The sequence below is a fragment of the Furipterus horrens genome, unplaced genomic scaffold, assembly GCF_987537825.1.
Source record: "Furipterus horrens unplaced genomic scaffold, mFurHor1.1.pri manual_scaffold_7, whole genome shotgun sequence".
NCBI classification, from domain to species: Eukaryota; Metazoa; Chordata; class Mammalia; order Chiroptera; family Furipteridae; genus Furipterus; species Furipterus horrens.
In genome coordinates, this window is record NW_028327177.1 from 79,541,512 (window position 1) to 79,568,291 (window position 26,780).

The window sequence follows — 26,780 nt, forward strand, 5'->3', positions numbered from 1 at the left end:
TGATATATACAGAAATTCTCACCCCAAAGAAGCAAAATATACATTCTTTTCAAGTGCACATGGAACATTTTCAAAGATAGATCACATGGTAGGACACAAAACAAACCTCAACAAATTCAAGAAAACTGAAATTATATCAAGCATCTTCTCAGATCACAATGGCTTGAAACTGGAAATCAACCGCAAGGAAAAAACTCAAAAACATTCAAACTCATGGAGAATGAATAACATGCTATTAAATAATGAATAGGTTAACAATGACACCAAGGAAGAAATCAAAAAGTTTCTGGAAACAAATGATAACAAACACACAACTACCCAAAACCTATGGGATACAGCGAAAGCAGTCCTGAGAGGAAAGTTCATAGCAATCAATACAGGCCTACCTAAAAAGGATAGAAGAATCTCAAGTAAAACATCTAACCCTAGAGCTACAAGAACTAGAATAACAACAACAAACAAAGCCCAGAGCGAATAGAAGGAAGGAAATCATCAAGGTCAGAGCAGAATTAAATGACATAGAGACCAAACAAATAATTCAACAGATCAATAAAACAAAGAGCTCCTTTTTTGAAAAGATAAAAATAATTGACAAGCCATTAACCAAGCTCATCAAGGAAAAAAGGGAGAGGATCCAAATAAATAAAATCAGAAATGAAGGAGGAGAAATCACAACTGATAGCACAGAAATACAAAGGATTGTAAGAAATTTCAATGAACAACTGTATCAAAAGAAATTTGACAAACTAGATAAAATGGACAAATTTCTGGAAACATGCGATCTTCCAAAACTGAAACAAGAAGAAGCAGAAAGCCTGAACAGACAAGTAACAACTAATGAAACTGAAGCAGTAATAAAAAAAACTCCCGGCACAAAAAAGCTCCAGACCAGACTGCTTCACAGGTGAAATTTACAAAACAATTAGGAAAGAACTAAATCCTTTCCTTCTCAAAATATTCCAAAAAACCCAAGAAAAGGGAAGATTCCTACACTCTTTCTATGAAGCCATTATTACTCTAATTCAAAAACCAGGTCAAGACACAACAAAGAAAGAAAACTACAGGCCAATATTGCTGATGATCATGGATGCTAAAATCCTCAACAAAATATTGGCAAACTGGATACAGCAACACATTAAAAAGATCATACACCACAACGAGTGAGATTCATTCCAGGGATGCAAGGATGGCTTAATATTCACAAATTGATAAACATAACACACGACATAAACAAAATGAAAGACAAAACCACATGATCATATCAATAGATGTTGAAAAAGCATCTGATAAAGTGCAACACCCTTTTATGATGAAAACACTCAGCAAAGTGGGAATAGAGGGAGCATACCTCAACATAATAAAGGCCTTATACGAGAAACCTGAAGCCAGCATCATACTCGATGGACAAAAACCAAAAGCATTCCCCTGAGATCATGAAGAAGACAAGGATTTCCACTCTCCCCACTCCTATTCAACATAGTCTTGGAAGCTCTAGCCACAGTAATCAGACAAGATAGAAAAAGGCATCCAAATTGGAAAAGAGGAAGTAAAACTGTCATTATTTGTAGACGATATGATAGTGTACATAGACTCCATGAAAAAAGTACTCGATCTAATAAGTGAATTTGGCAAAACAGCAGGGTACAAAGTCAATATTCAGAAATCAAAGGCATTTCTGTACACCAACAATAAAATATCAGAGTTAGAAACTAGAAAAAAATCTCATTTACTATAGCAACAAGAAAAATGAAGTACCTAGGAATAAACTTAACCAAGGAGATAAGAAACCTATACACAGGAAACTACATAACACTGAAGAAAGAAATTAAGGAAAATACACATAAATGGAAGCATATAGCATGTTCATGGATGGGGAAGAACATCATTTAAATGTCCATATTACCCAAAGCAATTTATAGATTTAATGCAATCCCTATTAAAATACCAACAACATATCTCACAGACCTAGAACAAATACTTCAAAAATTTATATGGAACCAAAAAGGACCCCGAATAGCCAGGCAATCTTGAAGAAGAAGAATACAGTACAAGGAATCACAATAACTGTTACCAAACTATACTACAAGGCCACGGTAATAAAAAAACAGTCTGGTACTGGCATAAGAATAGACATATAGACCAATGGAACAGAACAGAGAGCCCAGAAATAAACCCAGGTCTATATGGTCAACTAATATTTGACAAAGGGGGAAGGAACATCAAATGGAGTGAAAAGAGCCTCTTCAACAAATGGTGTTGGAAGAACTGGACAGAGACATGCAAAAAAATGAAACTATATCACCAACTTACATCATACACCAGAATAAACACAGATGGATCAAAGACTTAAATGTAAGCCATGACACCATAAAAGTCCTAGAGAAAAACATAGGTAAGAAAATTTCAGATATCCCACATAGCAATATTTTCGCTGATATATCTCCTAAGGCAAGGGAAATAAAGAAAAGAATAAACACATAGGACTACATCAAACTAAAAAGTTTCTGCTCAGCGAAAGAAAACATCAGCAAGATGAAAAAGGAACCAACCATATGGGAAAATATATTTGCCAATGTTACCTCAGACAAGGGATTGATCTCCGAAGTATATAAAGAACTTATATGACTCAATACCAAGAAGACAGACAACCCAATTAAAAAATGGGCAAAGGATCTGAACAAACACTTCTCCGAAGAGGACATACAGAAGGTCCATAGACATATGAAAGAATGCTCAACATCACTAGCCATCAGAGAGATGCAAATAAAAACCACAATGAAATACCTCCTCACACCAGTCAGAATGGCCATCATCATCATCAACAAATCAACAAACAACATGTACTGGCGATGATGTGGAGAAAAAGTAACCCTAGTGTACTGCTGGTGGGACTGCAGACTGGTGCAACCACTATGGAAAACAGTATGGAATTTCCTCAAAAAACTAAAAATGGAACTGTCTTTTAAACCAGCGATTCCATTGCTAGGATTATATCCGAAGAATCCTAAAACATCAATTCAAATGAACTTATGCACCCCTATGTTCAGAGCAGCACTATTTATAATAGCCAAGTGCTGGAAACAACCTAAGTGCCCGACTGTAGATGAGTGGATCAAAAAACTGTGGTACAATTACACAATGGAGTACTATGTAGCAGAAAGAAAGAAGGAACTTCTACCATTTGCAACAACATTGATGAACTAGAGATAATTATGCTTAGTGAAATAAGCCAGGCATGGACATGGACCACTGGGTGGGGGCTGACTGTGGGAGAAGGGGTGAGCAGGGTGCGGGGAAGCAATAGGGAAAAAAGTGGGAAAATTGTAATAGAAAAACAAACAAAAATTTTTAGTGGGGAAAATAATGAAAGCAAAATACAGTATTCCCTCACTTATCGTGGGTATTAAATTCTAGAACCCCCCATGAAGTAGGAACCTTACATGTATTCTACACTCTTAAACCTACGTAACTTTAACAACATATGTACACAGTATTGTAAAATCCCACCATATAGTGAAAAATCCACATAAATAATTAAATATAATATTTTTTAAAATACCACGATACAGTGAGACCATAATAAGTGAACCGCGATATAGAGGGACTACTGTAAGTTAATAAGTAAGCCAGCAAATCCCCCCCAAAAAACCCTCACATGTAGGAAAGTGAACGAAAGAAAATGTAAAGTACGGAAATGCAATTTTAGTGAATATTAGAAGAACAAGGATTTTCCTTCACACTGTATACTTTTCTCCCAACCTGATCCCTCCAGAATTTGGCATTCTGAAGAAGTAATGACTTAAGGTTCTTTGCATAAAACTAATAAGACAAGTTGTTAATAGACGTTTTGTTAACCAAGACTTTGACTGGAATGTCATGCCTAAAGGAGACATGCTCAGGCTCTGGTTGTTACCAAAAAGCCCTGAAGAACTGGGATTGACTTTTGAAGGTAATAAAAGCCCATGAGTAAAAAGGCCGGGTACCTTGGTTGGATGTGCGGTCCATGGCAATCTTTCCAGGGAAGGAACAAAGGTTGGTTTTCTGAAAGATGGCTAGAAGGGACCTTAAGGCATAATGGATAACCTGAAGGACTTGGAAAAGACAGGTGTTTACAAGCAAGGCTGAATGGCAGGTATGTGGCTCAGCTCCTGTGCCCTGAAGGACAGACTGAAGGTCACCCTAAAGGTTCCTTGTGTAAGTTTCAGCAAAGCAGACATAAAGATCATATGTGATCATTTGCTGCTATTTTTGTGTTTATATAAATAAACAGGATAAATTAAAACTCGACTTAATGCAGTCCCTTTAATGACAAGGAGGGTAATCTTAGGGAGAAAAATCATGATTCAAGGAAAATCACAATGCTCAGTGGTAGACTATAAAGTAGTGCAGATAACTGTCTTTAAAGTTTACTTTCATTTAAAGTTTGTTTTCATTTGAAAGTTAAACTAGGTCTGTGACATCATCAAAGACACTTAATTTACAGGCAAGAAGAATGTCAAATGCCTTGCAACTGGATGTCTTTTCAATAAGACAGTCTTGCAGATTTAGAGACTGGTTTGTGCTCTATGTTGAATAAATTAACATGTGTGTTCTGTTTTCATAGGGCATAAGCCTATGATCTCATTACGTGAGTGATTGTCTGTATGTACAGGACTCAGTTAATCCTGTATGCATCGCTGCCTCCTGAGACTCAACAGTTTGGTTGAAATAAATGGCTGGGTTGGTAAAGCATGAGGTGCTCTGTGGGCTTCACTTTAAAACTGGTTTCTCTTTTCTATCCTAATGGCTTGAATAAAAAGGGCCTAGAGGTATGAGATGAGGAAACCTAAAATATTTCCCTCAACCCAAACTAAGTATAGTGGGCAAAAAGGTTTTGGACAGGTGTGACGTACCTTGCACACCTTCCTTCAAAGGAGCCTTTTTTTCCCCTAATGTGGGACACTAAAAAATTAATCTCTGCCTTTTGTCACCTAGTGGTTATGGATTGAATGATGCCTTTTAATCCTGTTGCCAAATCTCTTGCCCCCAAAATACAACAGGGATGCCCGCTGGTTAAACCAAGCACACCGTTGTCCGGGGACAGCCAACTGACCTGGATTCTTCAAGATCTTTCCCCATGTGGGAAGGCCACCCTCCCCTCCACACCCCACTCTTATTAGGGATTTATGGATCCAAGGGTAGGTAGGACGATGACCATGTCCAGCTTTAAGCAGCTAGAAGAGCATGAGACCTTCACCCATTATCCTTTATAAGATTATAAAGCGTCTTAAGTCTGAAAAGGGGGAATTGTTATTTTTGCTATAAAAAATTAATTAATTAATTAAATTTGTATTATTAATTAATGATTAATTATTAATTTTTTAAAAGAATAATATAGGAAAGGATGAAGCCAAAGAACTTATATGCATGACCCATGGACATGAACTAAGAGGCCTGGGATTGCTGGGGGATGGGGTGTGCTGGGCAGAGGGGAGCAAAGGGGGAAAAAATTGGAACTATTGTAACAAGATAATCAATAAAATATACTTTAAAAAAATTAAAAAATAAAATGACAGAGGAAGAAATATCAATTCATTCAGTATCTTCAGTGAAAAGCCACAGAACATAATTGAGAAAAGGAGAAACCCTGGAGCCAGAACCCCTAGGCTGAAACCCATTTTTCAGCTCTATGACTTCACCTACCCAAACCTCAATTTTCTCATTTGCAAAATGAAGGCAAAAGAAAAGGTACCCTTGTCATAGAGTTGTTATGAAAATCAAATGTGTTAATGAATTAAATGTGTTATGAGGCTAGCATTTCAATTCCCCCACAAATTCACTGTTCTCCTTGTCATGTCCACCTCCTGGAAGTACAGCTCAAGCTGATTAAAGCCACAGTCACAAAGCAACCATTCCAGTATTTTTAACTTCCAATAAAATCGTCCCCTTCTCTGGCCTCCCCCTTAAACTCCTATTAAGTGGTCCTGGGATTATTTCCAGAATAAGACTTCACTTACAGATACAAGCTTACATGGTGGTTTGACTATAATATCCTTTCCACTGCGTTTTAATTTCTGCACTGGCACCCTCTGAGTACCTTAGCATCTCATGACTAGTAAAAACTCAACTTATTTTCTAGGAAGCCAAAATCATAGAATGTTGCTGTGGTATTCTTTTACTTTCCTAAAGGAAAATATAAAAGAAACAATTAATTCACAGCACGTGCCCTCCCTAAAATAACAGGCACAAAGAAGTTAATGGGCAACAGCTCAGTGAACAAGTTTTGCCAAATATATGTGCTAAGAATTCTGAGAGTTTGTAGGGGAAGCATGCTCCTATGGGAAGTATTTTATTTAACCAGAACAAAAATTTCAAAATAATTAAGCAAAATGAGTGTACATTGGAGGGTGACATCATCATTTCTTTTATGTGCATCAGAATGACATGTTTTAGCCATTCATGACATCCATTACTTTGTTTAAAATTAATATTTCTACAATTACTAAGTTCTAAAGGACATTCTTATGGAGTATGAATCAAGAAGAGCGGCTATCATCTCACTATTATCTTATTTACAAAGCAGAAATTTAAACATTTCTAGCATGATGATATTTTAAATCCATAATTATGTATACTTCATTCATAAAAATGCTCTATCATTTGAGAGATAAGTAATTAAACTTTTAATGACATACAGAATGAAAAAAATCTATAAAAGCAAACAATACAGCAAAAACAGCACAAGAAATTAGAAATTATTTTAAAGATATATCTACTGAACATTATGAACTTTAACCACACTTAAATTTGTGGGAATTTTTTTCTTAAGAAAAGATTCTCAAAATAGTTCAGCTACATTTAGTATTTTTCCATTATTTTTGCCATCTTTAAACACACCTTCACAAGCTGCTGAACATAATGCTTTTCTGACTCAATGAGAACCTCTCTCATGACCCAGGAACACTCAGTAAATAATTATTAAGCTCCAGAGCTGGCTTTTGCATAAGTTAATTTGCCTGAATGGTTATTTACTTAGGGATACAGCTTTTAGTATTGTTTTCAAATCTTATCACCTAACCTTGAGAGTAAATGTTAAAAGGAGGTGCAGAGAGGCATCATCCATTCTCCATTCATTATTTCTCCATTTTAGTATGTCTTTGAAACTGACTATTTCAAACTTGTTCTACATGTATATGCCTGGCAGATGATTCTGATGTTCCTTTCAAAAAGAAAAAAATCAATATATAGAAATGCAAAGGAGATGTTTATTAATGCAACTGTCACTATTCCATAGTCAGAAATAAAAAAGGAGAAGCAAAAACCCAAAGTGTCTGCAATAGGACAATTTTGACAAATGTTACCATTACACACTCTTTTTCCCAAAGAAAATCCTTTTTCAATTCATAACAAAGCTGGACTGCAATCTACCTTATAATCATAAATCAAGTTCTGTTCTCAGATTTTTCAAGCAGTCATTTTTTGGCATTATTAATTTAAGGCCAACATTCAGTTTTAAACAAAAAGGAGAAACTATGAGGCTAGCATTTCAATTCCCCCACAAATTCACTGTTCTCCTTGTCATGTCCACCTCCTGGAGGTACAGCTCAAGCTGATTAAAGCCACAGTCACAAAGCAACCATTCCAGTATTTTTAACTTCCAATAAAATCTTCCCTTTCTCTGGCCTCCCCCTTAAACTCCTATTAAGTGGTCCCGGGATTATTTCCAGAATAAGACTTCACTTACAGATACAAGCTTTCAAAGGCGCAGGGCATAAACATCTGAACTCTCAGCGCCTCCATCTTTTCCCTGTAAGGTGTTCTGCAAGCCCTTGGCCAAGAGTGAAAGTCAAAGTTAGTTCTGGCACTGGCTGTGTCACTAGGGGTGGCTCCTGATAAGGCCCTGGAAACTCCAATCCAAACACAGCTCCTGCTAGAAAGGTGCCTGGTGTCTGTCTGCAATAGCAGACCTGTTTAATCCAGTACCTACTGTACCTGCAGGACAAAAATGCTGCCTCACACTGCAAAGGGGCTGTGCAAGGACCCAGGCATGGCCAGATCCAAGCCAGCAGTCAGGCAAGCACTGTGGATGCTCACTTAGCCTTCTCCAGTGCAGGTACTGGTTGAGGCTTGTGGTGCCTGCATATTCTTACAGAACTTGAAAGGAGAGATAATTTTACATACCAGTGAATTTTTAACACTTAATAGAGTTATAGAATCAAGGAGGGTTGTGGGGTTGCTTGTGCCCTTTCTCAGCTGAGGGGATCTCAGGCATCAGCTCATCACACACCTCTAGCAGCTTTGCATGCATGAACAGGCGTATTTGGAACTGGAGCTTGATAAATTGTACATGCTCTCCTGCTGACAGACTAGAGATCAGACAGCATTCCTTATCCTTATATCCCAAAAACACAAGGAGGGCTGTTCTTGCCCAGGCCCAGTGGGAGTCAAGGGCAAGCTGCTTCTTAACGTGGCTACCACCTTTTAGGACACAACACATCTTTAGGTCATAAATTAGTGCATTCTTAGACTGTCATCCAATTAAATTCTGAACACACTGGTATACAAGAAGAAAAAAATACATGTTCTTAGAAGACACTAAAATTCTGACATGAAAATATTAATATCATCAAATATTGGTGCAGTTTCTATACACTCAGCCCACCAAAGATATCCTGCAGAGTTATGAAAATATGTACTTTTCTCCCTACACACAATTCAAAGGTCAGAACAAAGACATCTGATATTGACTAGCTGTATACCCTGGCAAGTTAGTTTACCTTTCTATACCTAAGAATTTGTGTCTAAAGTAAATGTCTGGAATACAATGTGATTTCTATAAGCTATAATCAATCTCAAATTTTATAATGTAATGAAATTATCTTTTTTAAACTTCTGTTTGATAAGAGGAAACATTCATCCAGGAGTCTCAGACAAACTATTTCTGGCTTTTTTTATTTTGTTCATTTTTTTATTCATTCATTCTTTGGTTTAATATATATTTATGAAACACCTACTATGTCTTAGGCACTGTACAAATTCTTGGAATTTAAGACAGGGTGAAGATAAGTAGGCAGATTACTGTAAAATTAAGGACCAGTAAGTAAAAAGATTGGAGGTGGTGAGGGGAAGAATACAGGCCCCTGATACAATAATTGTATTCATTAACCACAGTTATTGAGCACTTCCTACATGCCAGGTATTTGCTGGACATTGGCGTAAAAGATGACTCAGACACTACACTATCCCCCTTACAAGCCTCCCTGCCTCTCCTTCTCCTGCCTCTACCACAGTAAGGCAGAAAAATTCACAACACAGGCTCTGGTATCAACTTACCCAAGTGGAAATCCCACCAGTTCCTAATTCTGTGACCTTGTACAGATTACTGAACGTTTTGTGGCCCCAGTTTCTTCACCTTAGAAAGGAAAAGGCTAAGTGGTTATCCCACAGGTTGTGGTTAGAAATGAAGGAGATAACATGTAATGTGTCTGGCACAGTCTCTGACACACAGTAAAGCTCTCAATAAGAAATAGCTTTTATGATTATAACTGTGGTTAGGACTGTTATCCTTGATTCACCTTTACCAGAAATAGAGCAAGTGGAAGATCAAGAAAAATGAAAAAGGCAGGAAATTACCATAGCAGGATTTTTAGGGGATTATTTTTAAAAAGCTGAGCTGGACTCTCTCCCGCCTTGGGTACTATCTGTAACTGCACAAAGTTACAAGGTACCTGGATACATTTCAGAACTGAAACCCTGTTTATTACATGCTTACACACAGGAAAAATCTGTACCCTGTATAAACTCTCAAATGTAGACCATGAAGCCACTGGCATGAATTCCAGCCTTTCCAGGAGGGACATATTATGGCGTCAAATGTTCCCCTGGGATGTTCAGACAATGACATTGCCTGGCTTTTTATCCTGAACAATCCAACACCCCAAGAAAGCTATCCATTGACCATTTATATAGTGTGTAAATAAAATTACTTCTAAGAGGTATGTGCTCAAGTTATCAATAGTGTTCAGAAAGATCTCCATTACACCAATGCTCTTGGAAACCCTTCTTGGACACAGCGATGAAATGCCCACCAGCAAACGGACGAATGCTTGAACTGAGTGTGCCATCTGCAAAATGAGCTGTTCCACACATTCCCCATACCAAAATGCCAGCTCTCAAGTAGCAGTCTTACCATTGTTCAACAGATGTCTTCTGGTCAGCAGGGCATATGTCAGTTTGGTTCATAGTTATATCTCCAGAACACAGTGGAGTAAATAGTCCATGACTGGTATTTAATAAATACCTTTAAAGTTAATAAATCTAAAATGTGTAAGCAATTCTCCAGTGCAGATTTGTACTATTCAGATGAGTATCGTAAGTGCATACGCAAATGTATATTTGTAATACGCACATGCACATATACACACACACCCTTACATGAATACACAAATCCTAAACTTAAATAAACTAAGATATGATAGGAGAAAAAAGGATTATTTTAAAAAATGAAACAGTGAATGCAAAATAAAAATATTACCTATGCTTCAATGCATTTCAAATCTTAATTACTACTCTGTCCCAAATTCCAACAAATCAACTAGACTCATGAGAATTTTTACTGACCTTTCCAAAGATGACCTTGATTAAAATGGAACTTAAAATTATCAACCATTTTAGAGAAAGCCAACTTTTCCTTTGGATACTAAATTTTGGCCTCAGAGTCTTTTTGGAAGGAAAAATTCCATCACTGTGTTGAATGGGTTAGAGAAGAGGTAAAAGGATTTACTTGTTACCCTATCTAAAACTCTGCTGAAGAAAAGTAGAAACACTTCTTTATCACAGTCAGAATGCTTATTTGGGTATAAAATGTTTTACTGCCCCCCAAAGCACACAATTTTCTTATCTTTTCCATTGCTCTTTTCAGTGAACTCACACTTCCACTCACCAGCCTCACAACAGTTAACATTTCAGGCTTATTATGTGCCCAACACTATCGTGATACTGAAGTAGCTCTGCCGCACAACTGAGAAAGCATTTGCCCAGGTTTCACATGTTTCATTGTGATTCCAGCCAATGGTTCCCAAACTTGTATTCTTATCAGAAGCATCTGGGGACCCTTTTCCCCACACCACTCCTTTAAATCAATTCAGGAGCATTTAAAAACATGAATATCAGGGATTTTTCCTGAAACAAACAACTGAACGAAATTCTCCAGGGCTATGATTTGGAATTCTGTTTTCTGTTTGTTTGTTTTTTAAAGATTCTCATAAAAGTCTAATATAAAGTCAGTCCTAGGAACCAGTAATATACAATATAACATATTATAGTGTATATAATTATATAGATTTTATGTAGATTATCTATCTAAGAGTGGCAGGAAAACATCTAAGAATGTAAGCTCCCTTTATTTGTAGAATAAAGAAGACTTTGCTTGTACAGTTTAATTCTTTAAAGTGTCCACTTGGAATTACTATGGATATGCTTTGAATGTTCACTGGAAGCCTTATTATAAAGTAATCAAAATAGTACCATGCAAGTGGGTAGAAAACCCAAAGTACTCTCAAGAGTACCAAAAACACACCCCTCTTCTCCCCACAGGCCATTAAGCTAACATTCCGAGAAAAGTAGATGGCCCTGAAAGACCCTCAACTCAAACATTTATGACTCACCAGCATGTGAAAGACACTGTTCTCAGTGTTGTGGGGAAGACACAAGCAAAGGTACAAGAGAGTCAGCTTTGGAGGGGCTTGCACCAGAGAACCTAACTCACATATGAAGCCCTATCACCTGTGGAAAGAGCGGACAGGACCCATGCCGGCTCAAAGGACTCTTTCCCATGGCCAGCTCCCTTCATTTTTCAGGTGAGGGCTTACAGGTTTACACTTCTTCCCCAGGAAGGTCTTCTCTGCCCGTCTTCTCTGCCCATCTTCTCTGAAGCAGAAACACCCACTTCTGTTTTGTGTTCTCCCAGTGAACTTGTAATCATTTTATTTGTTTAACTGTCTTTTGTCCTTAAGGGCAGGGTTCTTTGTATTTATTTTATTCTCAGTGCCTGGTATATAGTAAGTGTTCAATAAATATTTGCTGGAAGGGAGGGAGAGAGGAGGGAAAAGATCAGGTAAGGAAGGACCTATCAAGTATAATTTGAGGGTGGCATTTAATTAATTAGGAACAAAGTCAACAAGCACAAATGGAACTCACATTTGTATATTCGTTGGAGCCTTTTAGTTGCTGAACGTAACTTACTTTCCATAAATTATTGGGATACAAAGTTACAAAAAAATTGATCTAGCAGTTCTAATTTGATACCTTCACAGAAGTGACTGAATGAAATCTTTAATGACTACCTACCTATCTGAAGAAATAACTGTTTAGTACCACTCAATCACCTTTATCTCTTCCATCCTGTTTCTAATCAAATCTCCCAGTAACAATGATGGTACAGAATCTTCTGAAAGACTGCTGGTTGCAGCTGGCACAAAAAGATTCCCTTTAAGGGTGAAAAGGAAAATGGAGACAAGACCAAGATGAGCTCAGGTAAAGCTGATTAATGCTCACTTAACATTACTAAAGAACTGTTCAGATGCTTATACAAACTTCCAAAGGAATAAAAAAATTTTAACTGTTTAGAAAAATATGTCTTGAGAATAAAAATATAATCTACAAAGAGCCATCTCAAATTCTATCTAAAGTAAAATTCTAAGCAATTAAAGGGAGAAATAATAAAACAATAGTTTAGCCTTTTGTTTAATATAATAATCAATACAACAGATTAATTTCCTATCTTGAGGTCTCTGATATTCTCTTAGGGTTCACTTCAAAACAAATATTTGTTCTTGCATTAAAGGCGATTTGGAGGCTGTTTCTTGTCTATAAATGGCAACAAGTTATTTGCAAGAAGATCACAATTTACAATATAAACCAAACTCATGAGACACCACGGAAACACTGAAGAGATTATGCCACTTTGAAGGTATTTCTTCAAATGAAAACTTTAGTAAAACTGCAATTTACTTTCCTTCTCTGGGTAAATAAAACAGGAAAAACTAATGTAGCTGCCATTGTAGGGGGTAAAAGTTACAATAAATAAAATCTCCCACTTCAGGACTTTGAAATTGTGGTATTTTTCTCTTCATTTAGTGGTTATCTCCAAACTCACTTAAAAATAAAAATGTGGACCTCTCTTTCACTGCAGTGCCTTTTTAAAAGTAATTAAAAGACTGAATAGGAAATAAGTATATAGTATCTTTCTGCTACCCTCTTAAGGGTATTGAGGATGGAAGAGTGTGTACCACTGTCATCATCATCTAAGACATCAGTTTCTTTCTCTCTTCTTCCAAGCAGGAGTCAAGATATTAAAATATTTTAAAGCAACATGATATTTGGCTATTAAAAGTGACCTCACAAAGCACCTTAGCTCAGGTCCTGGCTGTTAAGGAAGGTGAACCCATCCTTCCCAAGCTTCCATCTCCGAATGAGATAGCATCAATAGCTCCAAGAACCACCAAATCCTTCATGGTCCAAGGGGGATGAAAATAAAGTAGAAAGGGATACCTTGTCAGCTAGACTTCCTAGTCTATCCATGTAAATTAAATATTGTTTCTAAAAAGTGAACTGAAGGTAGAGACAGACTTTGTTGTGGACAATCATGCTATGGTGGAAAGTGGGATGGAAGTCAACAGATCATGGTACAAAAAATCTAATTTGTACAAGATGTAGTAAGGGTCCAGAGCAGTGAGTTCAACCTGAGGGCAGCAAATCTCTGAATGGTTCATTATTTTATAAATGAATGAATAGCTGATATGTTTCTCCTATGGATATAAAATTAGCCCCAGTTTTCAACTGGAGACAGCCTAATGCGGTGATACAATGTAGACACACACATGCACACAGACACCCTACATGTAACTTTGCCTTGGGCAAGTCATTTAATTTCTGAGTCTCTCGATCTGTATCTGTAAAATGGGGATATTAACTATTTAATAGATTAATGTGATGATGAAATGAGGTAAGTTATGAAAAGTTCTTAGCACAATGCCTGAAAAAAATAGCACTGAATTAATGTTATGCAAGGAACAAGGACTCTATTTTAAAATACTGTAGGGAATGAAAAGTCCACCCAGATATACTAAAAGAATTTAAAGTTGTAGGGCAAATAAAAATTAATTTTTGGAAGCATCAGTGAAGATGCTTTTGAAACTTGATATCTGAAGAGACAGTATGAATTCAAAAAATATATAAGCTCAGAAAATGTCTAGAGAACTTTTGAATAATATATCCATAATGAATAACTAAAAACTAAAGATCGTGGTGATCTGTAACTTCTCATAGTGAGTAACTATGAGTTTTCAATGGTTGTGTTAGCTGTAGACAAAAAATTCTAGCCTAGGGAACCTTCTCCTCTCACTCAGTATATCAATTATGTTTTTAATGGGTATTTTTATTAGATAAACATATCCAGAAGTCAATCAGGAAATCATGTATTTAAAAGCAAAACTATAACAAGTCTGTGTTCAATAGATCACCTTACGGTAAATTTGTGTTAATAGTAAAATTTCCCAAACTTCTAAAGCACCTCAATACTCATTCTTTCACTAGTGACAGACATCCTGTTTTAGTTATGCTGAGCAGACAGGATTTATAATGAGAAAAATGGTATTTGCACAGATATCCTTCCTGTTGATTAAATCCAATCAATCATAGTAAACTCAATGCACATTAGCATCTGTGTTCCACTTACTCTCTAGGGAATCTTGCCTATAATCTATGTATATATTTATGTTGATAGTAAAACATAAAATAAAATCATCAATATTTTAACTTAGTAGCCTGTGTAATTTCAAGTTATACTATCATGAAGTGACAAAAAGGAAAAAAATAAATCTCTGCTTAAAAAAATTAAGTCACGTGTTCTTTAAAAACAAACAAACAAAAAAAACACCTAATGAAGCTTTCTAATTGTCTCTTTAATATTTACTAAGTATTAATTACCTGTCAGGTATAACAGGCAAAGATGGTAATGTAGATGCAGATAATAAAAACCACTCCCATTCGAGCTCACCTTGCTCCTTATATTAAATAAGATTGGTTCATTTTTAAGATATATGAACAAAATGATGAAAAAAGAAAAAATCAAAATATTCTTATTGAAACTCATTCATTCAACAAATATTTATTGAACACTTACAATGTTCCAGGCACTATAAAATATGCTTACACCTCAGTGATATATCATGGATCTTAGATTGTTAATAGAGAAGTATTATGTGGTAACTCTCAATGTTTGATTCATTCATTAATTTAAACTGACAATCTGGAAATTGCATGGATTTGCAATTTTTAAGCACTATCCACATTAATAAGGATGTTGTTTGGTTTCTTTGTTGGACGACCTATTTCTTTCTTAGTGTGCCAAGCAGAAAACTTGAAAGAGTGAGATGTTTCTGTCTCATTTAAAAAAAGGGGGGGGGAGGGGACAACAGAGAATTCATCATATCACACTGATAACTATCTCATACTGGTATATCACACCTCATATTTATAATCTCTTTTCATTTAAATAAAGAAACTGAAGGACAGAGAGTAAGGTGAATAATTTGCTCAAAGTCAAAACATTAATGAGCTGATGCAGATCTGGGGTTTGAAACTCCAGAGCTGCACACCTCTCACTGTGGCTCTCTGGTCCAAGCTTTGTGGGTGTCCAACAATAACAAAAGCAAACCAATTCTAAAATTAAAACCTTGCACTGGAGTTGCCGCTTTCGTTGTCTGTTATCCAACACCCCACACTGGATACTGAATTCAATGAAGGCATAAACTAGTTTGTTTAGGTCCCCTCTTCATTCTTGGCTCAGGCACAATTCCAGACCCAGAGAAGATGCCCAATAACCATTTGTCTATGGGTTAAATAATTAAATAACTGGCCATGATGTTTTTTCTGGACACTTTGATTATGCTGTCCATTTAAAACAAAACAAAACAAAACAAGAGGGAAAGAAGCAGGCTTCCCTGCATATTTATACAAGCAAGAATTAAATTAATGGCACTGACTAAAAAGAAGTAAATAACAATTCAAATAACAAAATCTGGTTGGAAAAGAGTGAGAAAATGTGGTTAAGGGGGAAAAAAAATACATATCAGCACAATTTACACTTGCTAATAGGAGAAGTTAGAAAGTGCCCAGAAAATAAAATAATTATTCAAAAAGGTATGGAGGAGAAACATGGCCTTTGAAATTTTGGAGAAGAATGATTAACTTCCTTTGGCAAAGATGGCAAATCTTGAGCAAAGTTTCACAAAGTGTGGGCTATAATGTGATCTCAAATGGAGACGCACAGACTCCGCATTAAATAACCATGGAATTAAAAAATGAGAAGGGCTCTTTCAAATTTTTTTCATCCCAGGAAAAGTCTCTGTTTGATGTTAATATATCTTCAATCTCCTAACACTTGTCCTTTGTAACAAAAAAAGCTCAGACCTCAGGGCCTTCCAAACAATACACCTACTAAGAATCTAACAATCTTCTTCCAATTCCATTATATCTATTTTATTTCCATTTGCGGTTTCCATTTACTATAACATCTCCTTTAAAATACAATTTAAATTTTTTTAAGGAGGCAAATGTCATGAAGTTAGCAAGAGAATTTCTAAAATTTGGGAAACACTGATTGAGGAAAATTAAGAATATACCAAAATCCTTCAGTGGAAAGATTAAACACAGCCCAAAAGTAGTGGCCTACTCTATTGTAGTGAGAAGCTAACAGCTACAAAGCATTTCAGACTGATAATGAAAATCATGTTGGGTTCTGAAACACACTAGTGGGCCTGGCCCTAATCACTCCCTAACTGTGGAACATGAAAATGACTCTCAGATGTGATTCCATATAGGAAGAGGGGGGACCTGGCCAAGTAAGACTGAGAATAACACTATGTTAGTGATATGCTGTATTTGTTGATAGTGCCTGTAAATAAGACTTCTGTCCACGGGGGGTGGGGTGGGGGGGGGATGGCTGTTAGAACAAAATGTCAGGCATGTTGGTTGTTGATGTTCAATATACGACAACCTCTCCTCTCCACTGTGAAGGTTACTTCCGTTAGTGTTATCTCCTGGGGCAAAAATAGAACTTATAGTCCAGTTCTGTTTGGGTTTGGTTTTTCCTTCTCTCCCAAGGAAGTACCAATGAGTACCCTAGTACAGATTCCCCAGCTGTGTAATCCTTTCATACACCAGATGGAGCCAGCATTATGAAGCTTTAGGATTCATGTGCACCCTTGTGTTGCCTTTGAAAATAATCCATACACAAAATTATCAGCAAGTTGTGTACCAATTATATTTTAATGTAAATTTCTTAATTTTTCATTTTAGCAACTTTTAAAATGAATATTTATTTGTTTATTTTTAGAGAAGGGGGAAGGACAAGAGAGAGGGAGAGAAACATTGATGTGAGAGATAAACATTGATCAGTTGCCTCTGCAAGCACCCTGACGGGACTGAACCCGCAACCTGAGCATGTGCCCTGACTGGGAATTAAAATGGCAACCTTTCATTTTGCAGGACAATGCCCAACCAACTGACCTACACTGGTCAGGGCTTAAATTTCCATTTTAAAGATCTAAAATCCCCTTGTTTTCCCATCCACGTTATTTTCTATAACCATTAAGCCCAAATTAATATCAAATTATCAATTGTGCTACAAAAATGTGTATTTAAAACATGTACACCTTATAGTTCACTGGCAGTTTTAACTTTGATTTATTAAATATGTACTTAAGTTTTTAACCTGACAATTTAAAAAATGCATGCTTTTTTGCTTTCAGGGAAATGGAAGCAATTTATTAATGCAGTGAGCATGACTGTCTCATCAGACACATAAAGAAAGACTAACACTAGGAAGGGTTATGGCAAAGAGAGTCAGAGGTAGGTAAAATGGAGACTTGCAGTCAATGAGGAAACCACCAAGGGAAACTGCTAACACACTTGCAAGAAGAAATGGCTAACCCCCTGCACCACATAAGGTCCACTCTAAAAGACAAGCATGTACCACTGTTCGGTCACTAATGGGCTGTGATGGAGCAGGGTTAGTGATGCTTCTCTCTAGTCAGTTAGGACAACTCAAAACCTTTTCATTGGCTCCTAATACTTTATAGCATTGATTCTCAACTGGGTAAGACTTTGTCCCCAGGGGACATCTGCCAATGTCTGGACATACTTTGGGTAGTTACAAGATGGGGACAGGGGTTGCTCCACATACCTAGTAAACAGAGGCCAGGGATGTTGCTCAACATTCTGCAATGCACAGGAAAGCTTCCTCAACAGAGAATAATACTTGGCCTCAAATTTCAATAGTGCCAAGGTTCAGAAACACTGTTTTAAAGTAAGCACCTCTTAGAGCAGACCAGACCCATATGAGGTGAGTCCAAGGTTGGTGGCTATGGGGAGAGGGCTGAAGGGTCAGCTGCCAGGATCCCTGTGCTCAGTCATTGCCCATACTGCAGAAGCCATCTTTCTCAAGCAGAGTACTCCCTTCCATGGGCGTCATCCTAGGGGGAAGCAATAGCCCCACCAACAGGAATCCTTCTTGCCCCACCCTGTGGAGCTTAAACTGGGCTGTTGAGGAGTACAGCTGGAGGCACTTTCACTGATTAAACCTAAAGAAAGCCTACAGGCAAAGGCAGATATCAGGGAAATGTGAGACTTTAGCTGACCCTCCCCCTGTCCTGGTACTGGTAAGAGCCTGCTTTGGTCCATAGCTTGGTTCTTTCTGCATACACTCAGGCACAGCAGAGGGAGCTACAATATGTGGATCGCTTATAGCACCAAATACGTTGCCCAGAGCCAATCACAGGCAGCAACTGTATTGGTCTGCACCAGTCTTTGTTGATCTACCTAATATACAGAAACAAACACAGAGGTAGGCAAAATGGGAAGATAAAGAAACAGGCCCCAAATGAAAGAACAAGAAAATTCTCCAGAAGAACTAAGTGAAATGGAGGCAAGCAAATTATCAGATGTAGAGTTTAAAGTAATGATTATAAGAATGCTCAACAGCATGAAGAAAGATATAGAAACCATAAAAAAGGACGAGTCAGAAATAAAGAATGCAATTGCTGAAATAAATAATACACTGGAAGTTATAAACAGTAGATTAGATAAAACTGAGGACAGAATCAGCAATTTGGAAGACAAGGTAGAAAAAAACACCCAAGCAGAGCAGCAAAAAGAAAAAAAAAATTTTTTTTTTAAATGAGAAGAGTTTAAGAAACCTTTGGGACAACATGAAGCATAACAACACTGGCATGATAGGGCTACCAGAAGGAGAAGATGGGAGCAAGGGATCAAGAACCTATTTGAAGAAACAATGATGGAAAACTTCCTTAACCTGGTGAAGGAAAAAGATACACAAGTCCAGGAAACACAGAGAGTCCCAAACAAGATGGACCCAAAGAGGCCCACACCAAGACACATCATAATTAAAATGGCAAAGCTTAAAGACAGGGGGAGAATCTAAAAAGTCACAACAGAAAAGTAGTTAATTACCTGCTACTCCTATTAGACAGTCATCTAATTTCTCAACAGAAACATTTCAGGCCAGAGAAGAGTGGTGTGAAATATTCAAGGTAATAAAAAGGAAGGACCTACAACCAAGACTACTTTACCCAGCAAGTTTATCATTTAAAGTTGAAGGAGAAATAATGAACTTCCCAGACAAGAAAAAGCTAAAAGAGTTTGTTTACACTAAACCAGCAATGCAACAAATGTTAAACAGCTTGCTTTAAGAAGAAGGAAAAACAAAAGGAAAAAGAAAACAGAGGAAAATAGTTAAAAAATAAAATGGCAATAGGTACATATCTATCAATAATCACTTTAAGTATAAATGGTTTAAATGCTCCAACCAAAAGACATAGGGTAGCTGAATGGATAAGAAAATAAAATCTATATGTATATGCTGTCTCCAAGAGACCCACCTCAGGACAAAAGATACACACAAAAAGTAAAGGGATGGAAAAAGATATTTTACGTAAATGGAAAATAGAAAAAGCTGGGATGGCAATACTTACTTGTATATCCAACAAAAGACTTTAAAACTAAGACTATCATAAGAGACAAAGAAGGACACTACATAATGATAAAAGGAACAATCCAATAAGAGGATATAACCCTACTAAACATTTATACACCTAACATAAAAGCAAATCTTGATGAATATAAAAGGAGAGATAAACACAAAAACAGTCATAGTAGAGGATTTTGACACCCCATTGACTTCAATGGATAGATCTTCTAGACAGAAAACCAACAAGGAGACAGTGGCCTCAAATGACACACTAGATCAGATGGATTTAACTGATATCTACAGAGCATTTCACCCCAAAATAGCAGAATATACATTCTTTTCAAGTGCACATGTAATATTTTCTAGGATCAACCACATGTTAGGACACAAAACAAGTCTCAATAAATTAAGAAGATTGAAATTATATCAAACATCGTCTCTGACTATAATGATATGAAACTAGAAAACAATCACAAGAAGAAAACTGAAAATATCATTTAGACATGGAAGCTAAATCACATGTTATTAAACAATGAATAGGTCAACAATAGAATCAAAGAAAAAATAAAAAGTTACCTTGAAACAAATGAAAGAACACAGCTGCTAAAAAATCTGTGGGACACAGGGAAAGCAATCCTAAGAGGGAAATTCATAGTATATAATACCATCTCAAGAAACAATAAAAAGCTCAAATAATCTAACTTTATACTTAAAGAAACATGAAAAAGAACAATAAAACTCAAAATGAGTACAGGTAAGAAAATAACAAAAATCAGAGCATAAGTAAATTAATAAAAGAACTTAAAAAAGAGAATACAAAAAGATCAATGAATCCAAGAGCTGGTTCTTTGAAAAGATAAACAAGATTGACAAACCTTCAACCAGACTCATCAAGAAAAAAGAAAGAGAACCCAAATAAATAAAATCAGAAATGAAAGAGGAGAAATAACAACTGACACCAAAGAAATACAAAAGATTATAAGAACAACTATAGAGTAAGCACCTCTCCCATACAGGAGACAAAGTAGTTCCAATTCATTATAAGCATTAAATAATTAAGCAAAAATTTCAATATGTTCCTAAGACATCTTTTAAATCTGTGGAACATAGTACATTAATGTACTTGAGGCTTTCACCTATGTCATAGTATTTGGGTCAATGTGTAAAAATTATTTTGAATGATTAAATCTATCACAAAAGGATTAAAGATTAAAGGGAACAAGATTAAAAAATAGAGAATTGTAGACAATGGACTGCTACACACTGTGAGAATGAAGTACCACTCCATGTCTCCACATGAATAAAATAAAAAACGTTGTATGAAAAAAGGCAAGTCACATAGAATACTGTCATATGATTCCATTTAGAGTTCAAAGTAAATTTTAGAGATCAATTAATAGATATTAAAACTATAACAAAAGGGAAGAGATCAATGACCTAAAATTCAGGATGGCAGTTAACTCTGAGTATAGAGTTAGGATGTAACCAAAAATGAGGCTTTTAGTGTCTACATCTCAAGATATAGTGGGTACATGGCTATTCATTTTATTGTTCTCTATAAACCAGTAGGTTTTAGACACTTTTCTACATGTATGATTATATTTAATTATTTAAAATAACATAGAAAGTAAAGAGTATAAGTGAAGTGAATGAATAGAGAAACAGGTGGTGGTCGTTCATGCAAAAGGATAACAGTGAATTTTGACATAACTACCATGATACAACCAAGTCAGAGGAATCTCTTACTCTTCTTTCCCCTTAACTCTCCACTGTCTAGTCATGGATCACATATTATATATCAGCCACCAAACTGCATCATCTCCTTTGTCCTCACAGAGATTATGCACTGTTGGTAGGAATCTAGATTGGTACAACCACAGTGGAAAACGATATGGAGTTTCCTAAAAAATTAAAAATGGAACTGCCTTTCCATTCCTTGGCGTTTATCCAAAGAATCCAAAAAAAAAGCAATTTGAAAAGACAGAGGCACCTCTATGTTCACTGCACTATAGTATTTACAATAGCCAAGATATGGAGGCAGCCTAAGTGCCCATCAATAGATAATTGGAAAAAGGAGCTGTGGTATACATATACAATGAAATATTACTTGGCCTTAAAAAAGAATGAAATCTTACTGTTTGCAACCACATGAATGGACCTAGAGGGTATTATATTAAGTAAAATAAGTCAGTCCAAAAAAGGCAAATACCATGTGATTTCACTTATATGTGGAACCTAAAGAGCAAAACAAACAAACAAAACACAAACAGGCTCATAGATACAGAGAACAGACTAATGGTTGCCAGAGGGATGGGAGGTGGGAGAACTGGGTGAAAAAAAGTGAAGGGGTTAAGAAGTACAGATTGGTAGTTACAAAATTGTCGTGGGGATCTAAGTTACAGGATATGGAATATAGTCAATAATATTGTAATAACTATGTATGGTGTCACATGGGTACTACTAGACTTATCAGAGTGATAACTTCATAAATTATATAAATGTCTAACCACTATGCTGTACACCTGAAACTAATATAAAATATTATTGAATGTCAACTATAATGGAAATAAAAACTGCTACTAGAATGGTCACCTTATACAAAAGCACATTTTAAATAAAATGGTTGGCAAATCATAAAAAAATAAAAATAAAAAGGCAACATGCATTTAGACATGTAAATGCTGTTATGTGTGTACCCCTTTACTTGTGATCATCATATGTCATATTTGCTGAGTAACTCCTAGACACTCATCAATAATATTTTTCACATTTTTAAAAAGTTGAAGTATAGACAATATTTTTTTCTGTGCAGGAGATAGTCCCACTTAGAAGCTACGTGAATTCAGTTAATGGACATTACCATTTCTAAATCATGGAATAATGTCTTTCTCTTTAGAAATGCTGGATGCCTATGAATATCTACAGAAAATTGCTGAATTAGTGGAAAATAGTTTGAACATCTGTTTATAGACTACTGTAAAGTTCAAGCAATCATTACCTTTGGGATTCCAGGAATAAGTAGCAGAAACCAAGACATAAAATTTTCCACAAATGTATCACTTCTGAACATGAATGCTAAACATAGTATCAGAAGAAGATTGTAGAATCTATACAAAGTACCATTTACTCAATAAATAATTTTTCATTGCTCTCACCAGCAGAAACATTATTTTTAAATCACAAGTACATAAACTGAGGCAAAAACTAAAGTAACATTTTTATTTTGACTATAGGATGTGAAGTGATATACACTCGCGTAAGGATGTTATTAATTAAATAAAAAGCATGATTATATATTTAAGTATCAACACATTTTTAAATAGAGGCCATATATGTACAGATGATATACAGATGTAGCTTTAAGAACAGTACTAAGTCCCCCATTACACACAGAAAAGAGAAGGTCCTTGTGACCTACAGATACAATTTGCAAATGTGTTAAAAAATAAATAAAATAAAATAAAATGAAATGATGAATACTTCCTATTTGGAAACAAATTTAAAATATATAATTTCATGAGGACAGCGAACAAAAAAAAGTGAGTTGTGTTCAAACAATGAAACATGAAACAGCAGTGGAAAAGAACTCAAACTCCTTGTTAGTATACAAACCTCAGAATCATAATATTAACAAAAAAATCACAGAACAATATGCACAGTATAATGTCATTTATGTAAAGCTCAAAATCATGCTAAGCTAATGTTATTTAAGCACGGCAATGATAAAAGACAAGATTCAGGAGACAGGTTACCTGAAAAGAGGGGTTTGTAATGACCAAGGCAAGTGGGAGCTTCCTTGATATCTCAGTCAGGTCTGTTTCCTTAACTCAGGTGATTGAGTACATGCAAATCGACTTACTACTGTTCTTAAAGCTGCACCTATATATACATGTGTACGTATAAGGCCTCTTTAAAAATGTCTTGATACTTAAATGTACAAGAGGGAACCCCAAAACACCCAGAATTATTTTCTGGAAGGCAGGCCCCTAGTAGTACAGGCTTCCCCTGCTAGGTGAGTGTTCTAGGAACCCATCTGTATGAGGGTACCAGCTGGTATTGTTGTGAGAGGCTTCATTGGGCTTCAGTAAGCTTCAGTAATTTTTTTTTTTAACTCTTTCAATGCGTTTGCTCATTTCATGATGGGTGATCTACAAGAGCACCAGCCCACACCTCCATGATCGTTCAGGAGTTTTTGACCAAAAACGGCATGACCCCCCATGTCCCACCCTCCCTATTCACCGGATATTGCCCCAAGTGATATTTTGTTTCCCTAGATGAAAAAAGCATTGAAATGGAAACATTTTGCTGATGTGTAAGAGGTAAAACAAACAAAAAATTGCAGAAGCACTAAAAGGCATCAAAATTGAGTTCAAAAACTATTTTAAGCAGTGGGAAAAAAAATGTCTCAACAGGCATAGTGCATCAAATGGAGAATACTTTGAAGGTGACTGAAGTTTAAACAATTTTCTTATAAATAAATTCCAGTTTCTTTTGGGTCATCCCCCTACATAGTCATGCTGTTTTTTAATGTATATCATTCTTACATGAGTATGTATATCTCACTTTATATCCTATAGTCAAAATGCAAATGTGACTTCGGTTTTTGCCTCATTTTATGTACTTGTGATGTTAAAATAATATTTCTGATGGTGAGAACCATGAAAAATATTTTTTGAATAAATGGTACTTTGTAGAGATGCTGAAACCTCTATACTATCTTTAGCATTCATGTCTCAAAAGCAATACCACATTTGTATATGTATCTTATTACTGCAGTAAATAAAATTGGAAAGGAGCCTAATACCTACCAATCCCCTAAAATTTACCTAAATTATCTGCACAGAGATAATGTTATAGCAAAGTATTCATACAACTTAAGGTGCTTAATACAATAAAATAACTAAAAATTATGTTTTGATTTAAGGATCTTACCTTATTTTATAGCAGACTTCAAATGGATATGAAGAAATCTCAGTTTCCATCCATCACTTTATTCATTTATTCAATAAAAAGTTATCAAGTTCAGAAAAAAGAAATGCATAGGTATGTTCACCAAAACCATATAGCAATCGTTGTCCATCGTCGGCAGCCGTCCGTCTCGAGAGACGATGGTGTAGCTTCTTAAGAGTCTATCTGCACCGCCGAGAATGGCTGTGCAGTCCAACTCGGGAGTGACACGGTATCTGTCTCCTCCCGTGTTGAATCGACATCTTGTGATGACGCTGGAGTGTCCTCTCCAGTGAAGCTGAAGCTACAGAGCCTGGGCAGGGTGATATGGAGGGTCTGCTGTTGCCCATGCAGCAGACTCCCCCTCTCTTCGCAGCTGAAGGGTCCAAGGGAAAGACGGAGTCAATACAGCTTGGCTTCAGGTGCGCCGCAGGAGTTGCCGGTGTTGACTACAACGTCAAACCGCCTTAGGGACTCCGGCTCCGGATTTTCTGTCGGGGTTTACTCCCTTAGCCTTTCCCCTGAAGAGGTATGCCGCAAGGCAGCGGAGGTTTTTTGGAGTCAGAGTTTTCCTTCTCTGATGTGCCCTGACTGGAAGATCGAACCAGCGACACTTAGCTCGCAGGCCAACGCTCAATCCACTGAGCCAAACCAGCCAGGGCCACATATATAGCAATAATGTTCACAGAAACACTGCTCTTAATAATGCAAAATTGTAGGCAACTCAAATGCCCATCAAAAGTAGAAGAGATAAACACTATATGACTATACAATGGAATATTCCATGGGAATGAACTATTGCCACACATAACAGGGGTAAATCTCACATACAGAATGTTGAGCAAAAGAATCCAGATGTGAGAATACATGCTGTATAACTCCATGTGCATAATATTAAATAATACCCAGACACTATTAATCTACGGCATTAGAAGTCAGAATAGTGATTATACTTGGGGGAAGGGTTGATTAGCAGAAAGCACAAAAGTGCTAGAAATGATCTGCCTCACAGCCTGAGTGCTGATTACTTGGTGAAGATTCATCAGGCAGTGCATACTTTTCTGTAGGAATTTTATACTTAATTCTTACTAAAAAAAAAAAAAAATTATATCTACCCATTCTAAAATATTGACAAAACTTTCTTATTTTCTTAAAAAAAAAAATCATCCATGATCCCAACTAGAGGTCTCTTTCTCCCCTATCTAAATTCCGATAATATACTTATAAACTTAAAATTACCTTGTAGTTTTTTTGTACATGTTTATCAGTCTATTGTTATACCAACAAGTACATGGACCAGTAATTTCTTTATAATTTTCCATAAAGCACTGCATTATAGTAGCTAATCAATAGACATTTATGGAATTTAAATAACATATATTTCCTCTTTCAAAGCAAGTCCATATTTCTGAGTTTGTTGGGTAAATGCTGTCACTCCCTTTTTATTACTATTTTATTTGTATTTATATACATTAAAGTTTAACTTTTCTGGCATGTAGTTCTATAAGTTTCCTAATACACAGAGCGTCGGCCTGCGAGCTAAGTGTCGCTGGTTCGATCTTCCAGTCAGGGCACATCAGAGAAGGAAAACTCTGACTCCAAAAAACCTCCGCTGCCTTGCGGCATACCTCTTCAGGGGAAAGGCTAAGGGAGTAAACCCCGACAGAAAATCCGGAGCCGGAGTCCCTAAGGCGGTTTGACGTTGTAGTCAACACCGGCAACTCCTGCGGCGCACCTGAAGCCAAGCTGTATTGACTCCGTCTTTCCCTTGGATCCTTCAGCTGCGAAGAGAGGGGGGGTCTGC

At 36.4% G+C, this 26,780-nt stretch overlaps 1 protein-coding gene across 4 annotated transcripts in view; it reads right to left on the bottom strand.

Annotated features, from left to right (window-relative positions):
* The window catches only part of MITF (melanocyte inducing transcription factor), a 286,241-nt gene that overhangs the window by 117,128 nt on the left and 142,333 nt on the right, over positions 1 to 26,780 (bottom strand). The window contains exon 1 of one of the 4 annotated variants that reach the window (XM_090283842.1): positions 7,724 to 7,779. The exons of the other annotated variants lie outside the window; for them this stretch is intronic. Coding sequence (XP_090139968.1) covers positions 7,724 to 7,779 — 56 coding nt within the window. Of the gene's footprint in view, positions 1 to 7,723; positions 7,780 to 26,780 lie in introns of those variants that run through there. 4 annotated transcript variants of the gene reach the window in all.